This window comes from Brachionichthys hirsutus, chromosome 14 (genome assembly GCF_040956055.1).
Source record: "Brachionichthys hirsutus isolate HB-005 chromosome 14, CSIRO-AGI_Bhir_v1, whole genome shotgun sequence".
Lineage (NCBI taxonomy): Eukaryota > Metazoa > Chordata > Actinopteri > Lophiiformes > Brachionichthyidae > Brachionichthys > Brachionichthys hirsutus.
Window position 1 is genome coordinate 11,311,926 of NC_090910.1, and position 16,289 is coordinate 11,328,214.

Consider the following 16,289-nt stretch of genomic DNA (forward strand, 5'->3'; position numbering starts at 1 on the left):
TGCATCCGTGCCCCGCTGTGCTCGGCTGCAAATGGACAACGTGGGAATAAAAAGAGGAATAGTGGTACCGTTGATCTAATCCTGATTCACATATTTAAGTAGCTTTTGTAGATTTATTTATTCTAAACCCAGAGGATCATAATGTAAAGCGTTTTGGACCCTCTGCCCACATAGTCATCCTCGCCGTAGCTGAGAACGAAGCCCAGGTGGTGAAAAGATCTACTTATAGATGACTTAATCCTGTTATCCTCCCACCATGTGGATTAAAAACACATTTTAAACACCAACTGTGGTTAAAGTCGGAGCCCGGGATGATGAAAATGTTCATTAATTCTGCCTTTAGTGCATTAATAGCGCCGCGCTGCTCTGAAAAAGGTGAAATGTCCTTTCTTTTTATCTGTCCTAGATAAAAGACGACTGGCCGGGACACAGCCGGGACCTCTTCACCTTCCCTGAACATTACCGTGACGACATCGACAACGTCTACATCCCCCACGGCGTCATCGTGAACAGGTCAAACAAACAAACAGGCCTCCATTCCCCTACGGGGTGAGCTTGTTTTCTGTCCGTCCTGATGCTTCTCCTCCTCCTGCAGGATAGAGCGCCTGGCCCGCTACATCATGGACGACTTTGGGGACAAGATCATGGTGCTGTGCGTCCTGAAGGGGGGCTTCAAGTTCTGCGTGGACCTGGTGGAGTCCATCAAGGTTCTCGGCCGCAACTCCGACAAGTACCTGGAGACCCGGGTGGAGTTCATCCGTCTGAAGAGCTACTTGGTAGGTGGATTCCCCGCTTTGTGAATTTGAGATGCGTCTTTGGGTTCTGGCCTGATTTCTGGCCTGATTTTTACGTTGTCAGGCTGTGATCTGAGAATTAGTGATGGGCGTCATTTACTTTATTTGAAGAGGATGTTCCTGATTTGTGTTTGGACCGGTCCCCTCCCCCGTCCCGTGGTGGCGTCGCTGCCCCCGCTTCAGTGAAGGCTCACCAGATGTCACTGTTGTTCACGTTTAACAACCCGTCCTCTCAAAGGACACCTCAGGGACAATCGGATCATTAAAACACCGGGCCGGCCGGTCTAACATCTGGAGAGTCCAACCTGAGGAATTAACGACATGAACGATTCTTCTTCTTCTTCTTCTGTGTGTTTTAGCTCAAACTCTAAAAGTTCGGACCGACATTTCTCAGAACATTCCTTCCCTCCCTTTGCAGCAGAGGGCAGGATTCACCACTCCGACCTCGACCGCTGGCTTCACGGTGGTTCAATCGCTGTGAACCATTTCAATTGAATTATTGATTATTCTTTTTTTGACATTGCAGGATCGTTTAAACCAAATTGAAGTCACACTGAAGTGTCAGAAAGATTCTTTTTTTTTTGCTTTGACAATCTTTCAAAATGACCAAAACACGCCTGCAGGTAGTCGACGTTCTCACGAGAACCATTCAAACCCAGTCAAATGAGCTGGTAAAAAAGGCACAAAATGGAAAAAAGACGGTAACGTGAGGCGGCTCTCCTTCACCTTGTTGTCTTCTCATCCCTAGAACGATCAATCCACGGAGGAGCTGCACATCATCGGAAGCCGGGATCTGTCTTTCCTCCGTGGGAAGGTGGGCTAAACGGAAAGTTCCGCTTCCTGTTGGGGTGATTTTAACTTTCAGGACGCTTTTATGACGACAAGCAAAACAGATTCCTCCTGAGAATACGCCACATTTTTGAATTCGACCGAGAGACCAGCGCGTGTTGGAGTTAAGCCGCATTCTGTCTGCGGGTAGAAAGGTCAGTGGGCGTTAGAAGCAGCCTGGCTGGCCACCACCTTGTGCTGAAAGCATGAATCACTCCTCTTTCTGGCGCTGCATTCCTCCACCTCACAGGAAATGCTAAAACCTCCCACAAAGCCGCATAATATATCCCCAAAAGACCATTTATTAGCCGCTAGCCTTTGTGAGCGCAGGAATATCTGAACGCAATCATCTCTGGGCTCCATCATCGTGGTTGTCTGAGTTCCTCAGTTTGGATTTAGTGCAGCCTGAAATGTGACGCCGTAACAAAAACCCCCATCGTGTCCCGTTCCAGTTCACCCTGCAATGCGGCGCAACTCCAAGAATCCACCAATGGTCTGAAATATGCTGATTGGTGCTCCCAAGAGGCCGAGATGTTTCACATTGCATCAGAGCGAGCTTGTTTTGAATCAGCTCCCTTTGGATAGATGGCCATGGAATCCACTTATTACTGGGCACCACTGGATGAATTATCGCAGCTGAGCTCCTCATCGGGTCCAAAACGTAACCACGATGAGCTACAGGAATCCCATAAAGGCTGTAATCCAGGGCCGGCAGGAAAGCTAGGATGCTAACGCAACGTTGACTTTCCTCGTGCTTGCGTAACAGCGTTCAGGTGTCGTCGACTCCAGATCATTGGCCAGGTTTCCTGCATTCTCTCCGATGGCGCTCCCCAAACCATAGATACTCCGCCGGGCTCACAAAGAGCCCCACAGACCCCGCCGGGGGGAACAAGGGCCCGTTTGAAACCAAGCAGCGGGGGAACGTGTGCAACACGCCCGACACTTAGAAGTGACTTTTTTTTTTTTTTTGGCTCTGCTGGAAACACAGATGTTCAGTACTGGGGGGGGGGGGGGATTCGGCTGTGTTTGAGAGATGCTGCCAACATGGTCTCCATAGAAACCGTCTGTAATAAAGCACATTTCACAGGACAGTGAAGCCTTTGAGCAGCCGATACTTCACTGATCGAGTTCTCCTTTTCTTCTACAGAGTGCGCTCATTGTCGAGGTGAGTATCGACAGTTCTGTTTGTTGTTGTAGATTACACACAAATCCTTGATATATTAATCCATAAAACTGAGTGGGAGAGTGGGAATGTCGCAGGGAAGGTTTCTGCTTTCTGACCTTTGGAAGCTTATTTGGACCTTTCGCAAACGACTTAGCAAATTAATGTACTCAATGAGTTTTCATCAATATACTAAATTAGTGGAAACATAAAGTCAAATATCTGCCCCTCTTCCTTTGCCCCCCCCCCCCCCCCCCTTCAGGCCATAGTGGACACGGGAAAGACCATGAAGGCCCTTCTGAAGCATGTGGAGACCTTGAACCCAAGATGGTCAAGGTCGCGGGGTGAGTGAGCTGGTGTTTCTAGCGTCTGGGGGGGGGGGGTGCTTCTGTTGTTTTGGATTCCCCAGATGAAGAAGGGTCAATGTCTAATATTTTTTTTTTCCTCGTTATTGCATGTGTTTCAGTCTGTTGGTGAAGCGGGTCCCCAACATGCCTGGAAGTCTTACGGACTGTAAGTCGCTCATCACCTGGTCCTCGTTGCGGGTTTAATGGTGTCTCATTGAGCGGCGTCTGAAGTCCAGTCATAAATATCCGTTTATATAACAGGTTATAATCTTGCCTTGCTTTATAACCGCAAGCGGCGCAAATGAATTTCGTTGTTGTCTTAAAATATAATTCCAACCTTTCTTTTGTCATGAAGGGAAGAATTTAGAGTCTTTCTTCTCATGTCGAGGCAGAGTTTATGACGCTTGATTATAAGGTGTCAGAGCCCATCCATCATGGCCGCCTCTGCTTCCACACTCCTCTTCCTCTTTGATTAAACTCAGCTTCTCTGGCACCGGTAAATTACGATAATTCCAAGGGTAATTGCCCCAAATGCCCGAGCATCTGTCCCAGGAGAAGCTGAAAGAAGTTCTCATCAACCGAAAGACAGGAAAAGAGTTCTTCCCTTCATTACAGCCCTAAAGAACAGAATATATGTTCTCTATGTCGTTTGAACACGCGGACCCTGAATGCCTCATGCAGATCGTTCACCTCCGCTGTCTGTGTTTGCTCTGACAGATGTCGGGTTTGAAATCCCGAACCGCTTCGTGGTCGGGTTACGCCTTGGACTACAACGAATACTTCCGCGACCTGAATGTGAGTCCAGAGCGTGCGGCCGCCGCTGCACGGAACATGTGACCTTTGGAAGAGCTGAGAGAACGAGATGAAAGAGGATGTAGGGGGGTGAACGTCACAAATCAGAGCGACGCTCTCCTCTTCCTGAAACCTGAACTCACCGGATGGCCATCCTCGCTGCATGAGTGGACGCTACCTGTGTGTGTGTGTGTGTGTGTGTGCGTTAGCTACCTGTAACCTCCATCATATCTTCAGCCAACCCACATAGAGACAATCTGTCATTTCAGAATAAGAGACAGCCCGTATCTGCATCCAGCTTTTGTTTACGAGGCCCTGAAGTCAGGATTATTAAGGTTTGGATATCATCATTATGATCCAGTGTGAAATATCTCAAAGTCCCCCTCCTCCCCTGGATTAAACCCAGATTACTCCTGGAGGAGTGCATTCCATTCCTGTTTCCTCTGCCGCACCCCTGGCGTTTTATTTCAGACCAGGTTCCTCAGGCTGAAAGCGCGCACCTATGTGACCTTTGTCATTTCTGCATCTGCAAAGACGTGGCCTTGGCTTTACCTCTGACTCATGTGAAACACAAAGCTGTGTGTGTGTGTGTGTGTTCCGATGGGTGCGTGATCTACCTTTACTGTTTGTGTGTTTGTGTGTGTGTTTCTTACATTCTACAGGGGGGTGGTATTCATTATGAAAGTCAGAAAGAGGAAGTGTGGAATGTTGAGGGTTAGGACCTCATTATCAAGTCGAGTTAAAGCTTCCCCTCTTATCTGCTCTTATCCCGCAGCAGAAATACGAGTTGAACCCTCAAGATGCCGAAAGCTAGATTGATTAATATATCGTATCTTTATAGATTACCTCCCCGCCGCTTTCACACGATTGCAGGCTTCATCTTTCCCCGCAGGGCTGGCCGATCATCATCATCATCGCCGCCATCGTTCCCTGAAGGGAACTCGCTAATATCTTAGACACACCAGCTAATTTTTTTTCATCTCTTTCTCCCGCTTGTTCTTCTTTCAGCACATCTGTGTCATCAGCAGACCGGAAAGTTGAAATACAAAGTTTGAGGAGGAACAGATCAATCAATCAAAGCCGACTGTTGTGCAGTCTATGGAAGGTTCACGCCTTTGTTTAAGTGGGACGCGTGTATTTGTATACAGCAGTACATTTGTAAGCGCTTTTCTTCTTGAAACTTAATAAAAAAAGAAAAGCAAATGTGGTGGAATGGTTTGCCGAGTCTTTGTATTTGTCGTGATGCAAGTCGGAAACAAACAGAAATCAAATGGGGAATGCTGGTCATGAGGAGAAGACGTTTACGGGCGCTGGCATCGCCCCCGCCTGGATGACGACACAGGAGGTGCAGCAGGCAGCGCCTCCATTCTTTCCCAACTTAGATCAGGCCTCACTTGGAAAATTCATCCGAGCATTTTGCAACACATTACAAAAGATTTTACCGCTGGAAGGATCTTGATGAAAACAAAATCTGAAGATGGGTCTTGGTCTAACTCAGATCCCATTAAATTGTGAGAGGGATCTGATGCAGAATGAGGAAAACAATATTACATTTTAACATTAAAACCATTTATGGATCAACTCCTGCGTGAGAGCTGCTTGGTGGAGGTCTGCGCTCTCTGAGTGCTTTTCTCGTTTCAAATGAAATAATAATATCATTATAAATATTGTTCAAAATGACCAACAAATTGAAAATCTGATTCAAATCAATTATACCGCTAGTATATATTTATGAAATATGACTATAGTATCCCAACATTAATTAGAAATTACATATTAAAACCCCAACACACGACTACAAATGTGTTATTACAAGATTTATATGTTGCTCTGACGACTACACCCTGCATTCACACACGCACGCACACACACACACTCAGGTATTTTGTGTATTCTGCTGCTATTGTTGGGGTGAAGAGTCAATTGTGCGTGTCGACAAACAGACCAGAACTTGCTTGACTTGCACTTGGGGAGTGTTATCATGTGGACACGCACTCTTGATTCTTAATCAGCTGAAACTCCAAACAGCCGCCACATCACACAACAGGAATGCAAACACACACACACACACACACACACGCACACGCACACACACAGGCATTATTCTGGGAATGTGATGCTTTTAAAGGTTCTGGCTGCTGGGATGGGACACATGAAAGATGGCGCAGTGATTAATTCCAGTAAATCAAATATCACTTCCTGCAAACTGTGTTTCTTCCCTCTCTCTTTTTCTCTCTCTCTCTCTCCACAAACGTGCTTCCGAGCCAGAGCTAATCCGACTCCGGCTCCGAGGCCTTTTCCACGTTCGAGGATCTGATGACGAGTGACTTGCTATTCGGCTCGTATGAGTGACCGCAAACAAAAGAGTTCTGGGAGGTTTGGAGCGCTCCGGTTTCACATCTGTGGCGGCGAACAACACTCTCACTGGTACTTTGAGAGGAAACTGGGATCCAGTCAGGTTTCCTTACTTGTCCGTGACCCCTGAGGTGCAGAGGGGCGAGATAAGCAGGGGGGGGAAGAAACTCTACAAATTACACAGCTTTTTGGTCGACTGCTATCTTTGCAGACTCGACCACAAAGACCTCCATTGTACCTCCGGCTCCAAGGCTGTCTGCCTTCATCATAAAGCACCAGCACTCGGCGGCGGCGGTTAGCTTATCCCGCCGCTAATACCCCCTGCACTGCCCTGGGAACCCGGAGGCCATTGTCTCTCACCTTGATGCAAGTTCTGGTGAAAGCAAGATGGGACAAAAAGCCCCGTGGGTTTCACATGCTGCGTTTTTGTCTCTCGCTCCCGTCAGGGAACCGCAGGGCGGGGGGGGGGGGGGGGGGGGGGGGGGGGGGAAGTAGGCTACAGGTAAACGGCGTCGGCCACAAAAGGAACAAAACGGGAATTGTCCATTTGAATGGCCACGCATGGATTTTGACATTTGAAGCCTGTGGTCAGAGACGGAGCTGTGGGATTACATTTCAACTTTACCACACAGTTTGCTCCGGAAGCTTTATTTCATTAAGCAGCCTTTAAAGGAACAGTTTGACATTTTGGGAAATCTAATTAAGTTTTTTTTTTTTTTCCCCCTGCCATGAGTCAGATGAGAATATATTAGTACTGTTTGAAGACTGAATCCATTTTGGCAGCCGTATTTACAATGTAAACTTTCACGACAACCTTCAGTTCCGATTTTACTTCACGGTGTTCACAGCAGTCGAGATTAGAAGGAATGTGTTTTGATTTGAGGGGAAAGATGGATCTTAAAATAGCCAAACAGTTCCTGGCCGGGGTCAATCCTGAGCAGAGCGACACACACGAGCTTTTCTGCAGCTAATAGCTAATCCTAACGAAACTTCTCAGGAAAGTTCGCTCTTGATCCCAAATCTACTGTTTCGACGATGCGTCTTGTTGGACTATAAAGAGCATCCTCTCCGGTCTCCATCGAGTTCCAATCGGGGACGAGCTGGGCCAGAGAGCCTGACAGATTGATCCCCGCTGGAATCGATCCGGTCTAACCCAATGCCAGATCCACTTATACAAACGTGACTGGGAAGCGATCCTCGTCCTATTAAATGTTCGATTGGACGACGGCTAAAACTTTATGAATGAAAAATATTTCATCCTTGTTCTCCGTGATGGATGTCTTCCTGCACGCAGCGAGCTTGCAGGGCTCATTTGTATCATTTTCTTTACACACATTTGTACTCCAGAAAGGTATAGGAGCTCATTTAATCATTTTTTGCTGAAATGCAATTTATACTCCACACAATATGTGCTCACCTGAGAAAACTGAATATGTCTGATTTAGCTTCCAATGCAAGATGTTATCTAATCGATGCGACGCTGCATTGTTAAAGAGGTATAAATCTGATAAACAAAATGCATTTATTAAAGGACTCTCATGCACTTAGATCTGTTTAAGTTCTCATTGTCCGGTTGAGGGTGCACCAGCTCTTTTAGACAATAGCCCTGCTCTAAAACCAGGGAACTTTACAACAGCGTAGGTCAAAAGAGTCCCATTGTCCCATCTTCCATTGTGCTGCTGGAGTAGATGGCAAACGGAACACTGGCAGCCTTTGTCTCTGTCTGGATCAGCTGTGCGAGCCTTTTTGTTCACGCACTGCAGTTCCATGTGGCTGCCGTGCCCTACATGTCGCTATAATGAAGTTAGGGACGCTGCTTTTACAGTTGTTAATGGCAAATATGTTGCACCAGGTGAACGTTGGGAAATTGAGTGTTCAGCATGTGCGCGGAGCGGAGGAACGTTCCTTCCTCAGCAGCAACGGTGCCATTTGCTCACTGGAAAGGTTAATGACAGCAAGTGGAAATAAACAAACGGAACGTTTCATGCTCCTTTAGTGTGTGTGTGTGTGTGTAGGTGTGTGTGTGCCTTATTTCACCTTATTCCACTCTTTATTAGAGTTAATATGCAACAACACTTCCAATTGGCCCGCTTTAAAATCCCACATTTAAACTGCCCATCTGATTGGACAGCGCGCTGCTAGGCGGGCAGTGGATGGGCGGGGCTTCGGCTGGAGATTCGTCAATCTACATACAGATTGTCGCGCGCAGCCAAACGGGACCGCGCAGGAGAGAGTGCGTATTACTTTTCTTTTCTTTTTTTTTTTGTCTCGGTTTCGACCGTCTAAGCATCGAATTGAAGCTCGGAAACGAGAGGAAATGAATGAAGACCAGTCGGTATTTACCGGGGCCGTCCTCCGGACGGGGGAACGCACACCGAAGGGCGTTTACCGTGTTTCTGTCGGTGTGTTTTTCCTAACAGGTAGCGGAGCGGAGCTCCGAACCGCGCTGAGTGTCCCGCTCTGTCCTTTCTGACCCATCTTCGGGAGCAGCGGAACCTTCGACCCAGCCCACCGTTCGCCCCGGAAACATGGAATATGTGTTGTTTTCGTCATTTCGTGATAGTTTTCTTCCTTTCTAACCGGTAGGTTTGGATTTATTTTACACATTTATAGCCTCAGAAACAACCTGCCTGGTTAGCTAACGTTTCTCCTCCGTAGCCCGGGAGATTGTGTTGCCTTCAAGGTGCTCGAATAATAAAGAACATTTTGGCTTTCTTTTTAAAATATATATATATGTTTTTTTTGCTGTATTTGTGCCCCAAGAAATATCCTTTAACGCCTTGTCGTGGCTCTTTATGCTTAACATGAGTTTACGGCTTATTTCATCATGGCTGTTTGCCTTTATTTGACATGCAAGTCTCGTATTCTCCTCTTGTTTGCACATTAATATCGCAAAGAGGCATTTCTATTTTTAATCAAGAGTTACGGAACAAAAAACAAACAAACCTAAAAACACCTGCCACCATCGCGTTCAATATGAGAATCACAGAATTTCACCTTATTGATCTTAATGCACTTTATTTTGAAAGCTCTCGTAATAACGCAGTTATTAAATGACATCGGTATAAGGTGTTATAACGGCCTTTATATAGCTATAGAGGCAGTCTTCCTCACTCAAAGATGGCAGAGGCTCTTTATAAATATGAAACGGGTGAGCATTGAAGGGACGTTTAATGTCTGTAGTATTTTTCAGATGTCTTCGTGTGATTGTTTCATCGAGGCTTCATTACAAGTTTTGCACTTTGTGTTCAGACTTCAGCCTCGTTTGAAGATGAAGAAGGAGGACGGCGTGGACTAGCCCCCCCCCCCCCCTGTTCTGGCTCCAGCCTTCGTACCTCAATGTGGTCTCTAAAGGACTTTGTCTTCCTCCTCTGCGGGCTTGAATGAAACGATGGCAGAACGTTCACAACAGGACGATGAAGAGCGTAAACACAGAGCCGTGACGCCGCTCTGCGAGGTAGGACGCTGGCTCCGTTTGTCCCGCGATGGCTTTACAGGTCTCTCCTGACCTTAAATAGATCGTAGGTGACCTTTGGCCTTTGGGGTGTTTGGCAATGTGGCAGAGAAGAATGATGACCCTAAAATGTTTGGCCTTTCCCCCCGATCTTGTGTCTATTTTTGACACAGTGCGCTCTTTGTACGTCCACGGCATGTGGATTCTCTCGCGCCCGCTGTCACGTGGGTGCTTGAGAAGCATTCCCGAACCGTTTTCTGTCTTCATCAGGTATTCCCGCGTTTCCCGAAAACTCATTTTGCGGTGCAGGAGTTGCAGAGCGTCGTGCACAGAGCGAGCGTGAGCTAAGCGTTGCGCGGCGCACAACATCTGCCAGTGTTCAGGGTGACCAAGTTCATTTGTTCGCCTCCTCTGACAACTGTTTACGGGCACAAAGAGAGTTCTATTCTCGCGGCGTTAATCTTACTGGGTCCTTTGTGGGTCGACGTGCCCAAACTCACAAACGGCGCATTGTAGCGCTCATCCCTTTCCTTCGCTGGTTACATCATCGCGGCCGTCGTCAGGCTTGATGCAGGTCGCAGCAGCGTTGCGGCGGTGGCATGTTTTGGACTAATCCGCCATCAGCAAATGGCAACACACAGATGTGTGTGTGTGTGTGTGTGTGTGTGTGTGTGTGTGCGTGTGTGTGCGTGTGCACATCTGTAATCCTCTTGCTTGGTCAGAACTAGCTGAGGATGGGAGACCGGCTCTGTGGGAGCTTTGGCGAGCTACGCTATTAAACATTAGCATAAATGCGCACAAGTCTCCGCAGAAGGTGAGTCACCTGTGATTCAGCGTGATTGTTGGTAGCCTGTGGGAGGGGGGCGGGGCTTTTTATGCACCTGATGCCTCGTGCACCGCAAACACAAATCTGCTCCAACTCCACTTGGGTTCTTGTAAACCGGCGTGCCCCCCCCCCCCCCTCCCACTGGGTCAAATGAGAGCTGAGATCCCCGGCGGGGTGAGGCTCCCCTCCCCTTTGCATCATCTTGGCTCAGTAATGAGGGAGACCCACCATCACCGCCCCGCCCTCCTGCTACCGCCGGGTAATTTAGGCACAGCTGCCCCCCCCCCCCCCCCCCCCCTCACAAGGGGACAAACACCCACGTGGATAACGTCTGCTCTCGCTCTTCTTCGCTCTCTCTCATTTCTGGCACCAAATGTGGATAAAGGGGGGGGGGGGGGCCTGCGCTCTCTTCAGCCTTCATCGATCACATCCCTCGTTCATGCTGGGGCGGGCGAGAGAGCGATGGCGGCGCTGCTGGTGCTCTGTGCTGCTCTGTAAATGTAGCCCCTCCCTATTCCATAAATCCCCCCCCCCCGTCCGCATGCTTGTCTTTCACCCGTCCTCTATGCCCGCGTGTTTTCATTGATGCTATATTTAACTCGTGGGTCTGAAGGGAAAACTGGGATCGACGTCTGTTCTCTCTGGAATGCTGTAACAAGCAGTGACCGTGTTAGTATTTGTCGCTTTGTGTTTTAGAGATGGATTTTCCACTGCGTACTCAAACTCTCGCTTCAGGTCTCCCATCCCAACTCCAGTTAATATCAATGCGACCGCCTTTTTTTTTTTTTTTTTTTTTAAAGATACCAGATTTAATTTACACTTTCACAGTGAACAAAACCGAACTGTGAGAGAAGTTACGCAGCCCTCGGGGTTTAGAGCGATGACAGTCCACCCATCAGCGGCGGCGTGCTTTTGATTTGCATACATTTGAAAGGCAAATGTGTGTCGTGCAGCACATCAGGGTTCTGACCCGGATCCGGCCTGGCTTCTGTCTCAGAAACGCACGCACAGAGAGCGGGAGCGGTTTGGGAATAACTAGTAACACGCTCTCCCTCAAGGATTTCCTCTGGTTTGGAAAAGCCGGGATCCACCTCGCACCGCCGCACTGAAACCGGTCTGTGTGTTTTGGCATCTCTCGTCCGAATCAAACTTCCCAGCGATCCAGGAAAAGACAAAAAGGGAAAACTGAGTACGTCCTGCGACGTATTCAGGGTCACCGAAACTTTTATCTCCTCCCTCTTGCAGAGAGGTGGGCGTCGGATGCTTGAAGCAAACGCCACGCCTTTTTAATATCATCCTTTTTTTTGTGTGGGTTCCATCATTTGTGTTTCTGCCTGATGCCCCCATCCCTCTGAAGCCTAAAGGGAGGGCAGAGAGAGCGTGGTCGGAGGTTTGGAGGGGTGGGTGGTGCCGACAGGCAGATCAGAACCGGCCTGATGCTCAGTGAGGCTGAGGCGCTATCCATTACGCACGCCCGAGGCGTCGCCTTCGAACCACTCGACCCCCATCTGGCTCTGTCTCTGGCTCCAAAACATGACGTTCCCCAGTCAGGCGTGTGTCTGAGGGGCATCCAGAACGCCGTGTAGCCACATAACATTTTATAGAGGTGCTATTCACCATCTGTCACTGTTATAACTCATGTAATGCGCTATGTACTGACTACAAATACAATTACAGACAGCAGCCATCGGACCTGGCAGTCCAGGTATTTCAGGTGAGATTTGCATTCCCTCAGAATAGCTTTCTTATTCCTGCGTTAATATTTATCTGATTTTACGGGTGTAATAAGGACATATATTAGCCGGCCGTGTCAGCAGCTGTGAAAGCTTCTCAAATTCACTTGCAGTGAATCATCAATGGCCTCAAGTTTAATTCCTCTGAACTGAGCGCAGCTGCGTTCCTGCAACCGTCGTTGCTGCAACCGTCGTTCCTGCAACCGTCGTTGCTAGAAAAACCGCAGAGTTGTATTATCTAAAGGAAGACCAATGTGTGAGTTAAATCTCAGTTTTTTTGAGTTTGAGATCCCCCAAAAAATGACTTTCAAATGCTATCAATCCTCAAATTGAACCCCGAAAAGGATCCCAACGACATGAAATCAGTTGTGTTAATGAACTGGACCACCTCCAGTGAGCACAGCTGTCGACGAAAACAACTAACAGCCTCTTCCTCTGGGTTTTATAACTCGTCTGGCAGCCTTCTCCCTTCCAGACAGACGAAATGACCGAACCTCAACGTCTTCAGAAACATGCTCGTGCTCCCTGTGGTTCGGAATGTCGTGGGATGCTACGCGGCACCGTCCGTCCGGAGAGCGCCGTACGATCCATAACTCAGTCCTGATTGGAATTAATTGGCTGCGGCATGGGGGTGCACACGCTTTTGACATGGCTGGCGTTCAGGTTTGCAACCGCAGCTCGTGCACGGTTGTGCACGATGTCACGGCTGTTTACTGTCGTTTGCAGTTATGACCTAACGAGAGGTCGTTTGCACTCCAGCGATTTCCAAACAGCTGCACAGATTTGGAGCAATAGTGGTTTCGTACAGAGAGAAGGAGCCTTTGCACGTTGCGTCATGAATAGTTTGTAGATTTAACGAGTAGATCTCACTTAAAGGGGAGTTTATCGCTCTGGATCGTCGCCCTACATTTAGGCGCTGTGTTAGATTTGCCTGACCTCTGTATTTTTGAATAGTGTGTCAGTTTTGCAGGTTTTGGTTGAACATTTTCATGCATCAATCCCCCTGAATCCTAATTCACTAACACTTCATTTCTTTGACATCTTGAACTTGATGTTTGTTTGCTTGCTTTAGGAGAGCTGCCTGCTCTGCAGCAAACTGATGCAAGGTTTACCCTGCAGAGTAATGAAATAAATAACTCGGCGACAGAGTCCCGCATTGCCGGCTCAACGCAGATAAATGCAGCGGCGTCACGCACACAACCTAAACCGTCTCGGTGTGTCACAAGACTCGCGTGTTTTCATTCTGGGACACGGTTCGCCATCGTGCGTTTCGGCGCCATGAATGATGCTTCAGATGAGCCTGCGCCGCTCTGATCCTGCATCAGCCCGGTACCGCCACGGAGACGAGCGTCAACGGGCACAGCCATCTGAGACCAAACGGCGTCACAGATGGAGACGAGACGGAGAGAGCAAAGGCAGACGACAAGGAAATGGACATTCTCTCGTCGTCTTTTAGTGAGCATTCTGCTGGTCAATACTTAAATGGACTTTTCTTTTTCGGGTTGAAGTGCTGATGACAGTTTTCCACTGGCTCTCTCTCTCTCTCTCTTTCTCTCAAGAAGGATGCTGATGCATTTTTCCTTTTGCGCTACATCTAAGATAATGACTGTGGCGAGGACGGTTGCTCCAGCCGAGAGGACGCCTGCTGGCCTCCCACGAGGGGACAGACGTGCACTTCTTGCCTTCTGTTGAGGATTCCCCGTTGCCTCCGTACTCCCTCCTCTCCATCGGCGTAGCATTGCGGCATCCCAGCAGGGATCCACCAGGAACAGCCGAGGGTGACAACCGCTGCTGGACGGGCAGGTGTCGGGGGCATATTGGATTATAATTTATTTAATTGCCGTGTAAAATGGCTAATGTTAAAGCCCTGGACTGTATGTTTAACAACAACTGGAGTCGGATCTGTGATCTGTACTGTGCCTGGAACAGCCAGGTAAGCATTTGAACTGAAGGACTGATAAAGCGAGAGCGGAATTAGTCTTCCTGGCATTTGAAACCTTTTATCGGTTGTGACGGTGAGAACGGTGCTTGCAGCAAAGCTCGCCGGCTGAATAGCGGTGATACCGCGTCAGCGTAATAACAAATGGTTGTTACTGCAGCAGGGTTCTCTTTGCGTTTTCCTACCTGTGACCCTGCCTCACCCTTTTTCTGAGCTTCCCCCCCTGTGCCCCCCATGTCGCTGTCTGGAGTTCTCCTGGAAAGGCATCCCTGACATCTCGTATATTAATAGCCGGCGCTCATTCGGTAGCGTGGCGTGGAGCTGGAGAGTCTGGATTGCCGAGCACGTTGACCGCCGAGTGTCCCTGCTCTTTCAAACGCATCCCGCCTCACGTGACCCCCGGACGCAATCCGATGTTTAGTTATTCATCCCATTGGCAAATGAATAAAACTACAAACTTCAGACACAGCGTTGGCTCAAAGGCTGTCGGGTTGAATCCAATCTATGTTCAGAAAGTGACAAATGCTTTGTGGATTGGAGCGGATGAATGTGGACGTTCTCTTTATCGTACAGTCCCCACTGCGGTGCCTTTTTCTTTGCATGTATTTGCATAGAAGTCGCCGCGGCGCCCTGACTAATGCCTCATAGCTCTGACATGTATTTTCGGCCTTTTTACTGGAAACTCACACAGACAGCTCGTTGTTTCACACACCCCCCCCCCCCCTGCATTCTCATTTTGCCATGGAATGCCTGATGTGAGGAGTAAAGTAGTCTTGTCAAGAATTGCGGCGGAGCCGCTCTCTGGCATGGCCCCTTCCACTAATTTAATTTTAGCAGTGCTGAAAATTGTCCGCGTCCCGAGCCGAACTGATGGGCCTCTGTTTCCAGAGAGCCTCTGCTGTCTGAGGCGCTGAAAACCGCCATTGTGTGCCGGTGGCACGGCACATTTGGCCTCATGAAATATTTACAGGCCGACACCTGGTGTGAGACCAAGAGAGAGACGGGCCAGGGAATCAACAATGCTGTTACCAATAACAGCAGGGCCGCAGTGCTCGCCAAAAACACTTTTCTTTTTCGGTTTGTCGGATCCTCGTGAGAAATATTTCCTCGCGGTGAAACAAAACAGGATAAGCAGAACTTCTTAAACGAGCGGGATCTGCTGCTTTGTATTGCCACACGTCAATATAAATTGCTTACAGATTTCAGGTGGAGCAGATGCTTCGAAGCTCTCGCAGTCGCCATGGTAATCTACGTCCACATCAGTACTTGAAGGAAGTGGATGTTCCATCTGTTGCAACACGCGGCTGGCGTGAGTTTGACGCTCCACGGTACGAGTGACCGCTGGACCCTTGTTTGCTGAGTGGGTCCTTCCTGTCACCAAGTCGTCACCTTATATTTTTCCAACATGCACCAATTTGAAAATTATTTTTATACAGAAAACAATGGACAATATGCTTTGAGATGCTATAAGATAGTGATTTTGGAGGCTGTTTCATCATGGATCAAAAACAATCCTAGATGCCATTGGTCTACCCCAGGTTGGTGTGTGTCTTATTGTAGCGATAACTTGGCGCTAGGGGGTTAAACAATAGGCCGTGTAAAAAGGTTCACTGTCATGACCCTACTCTGTCAAAACCATCAAAGAGCAACCAGGATTAATAATTCATAGATGAAGAAACCAATTATACAGACCTTTTCTTGCGTCTGCGTGGGGGTCCTCTGGGGTCCCTAATTGGCCCACCTGCTCTCTGTCTCTGAAGGGTTGTCGGGTCGAGGTGTTTGGCTGGATGTCGTCCTCTCTTTGTTTAGATGCCGCTGGCTCTGGGGGATGGCCTTCTCATTGTGCATCGGTAGTCTCTTCAAATGACGTCTCCATAGTAACGGACCGCACCCATCACAACAGGAAAAGCCTCACATGGACTTTGCAAGAGAGACTCAAAAGGCAAGCAAGAAACGACAGTATTAAACTATTTCTGTTATGTAATTGGAGGAATATTTATCCTATCAGCTGTTTCTCAATGATTGATTGACGGTTGATTTGTTGATCATTGCTTTCTTC

The 16,289-nt window shown here is 48.3% G+C and overlaps 1 protein-coding gene across 1 annotated transcript; it reads left to right on the forward strand.

Annotated features, from left to right (window-relative positions):
* The first annotated feature begins 31 nt into the window (after positions 1-31).
* prtfdc1a (phosphoribosyl transferase domain containing 1a) lies at positions 32-4,978 on the forward strand. The gene is given in 12 exon segments (XM_068747857.1): positions 32-64; positions 407-513; positions 596-776; positions 1,543-1,608; positions 2,770-2,787; positions 3,047-3,095; positions 3,098-3,128; positions 3,251-3,297; positions 3,849-3,883; positions 3,885-3,926; positions 4,932-4,947; positions 4,950-4,978. Coding segments are annotated over 12 exon segments (654 nt in total).
* The last annotated feature ends 11,311 nt before the right edge of the window (positions 4,979-16,289 follow it).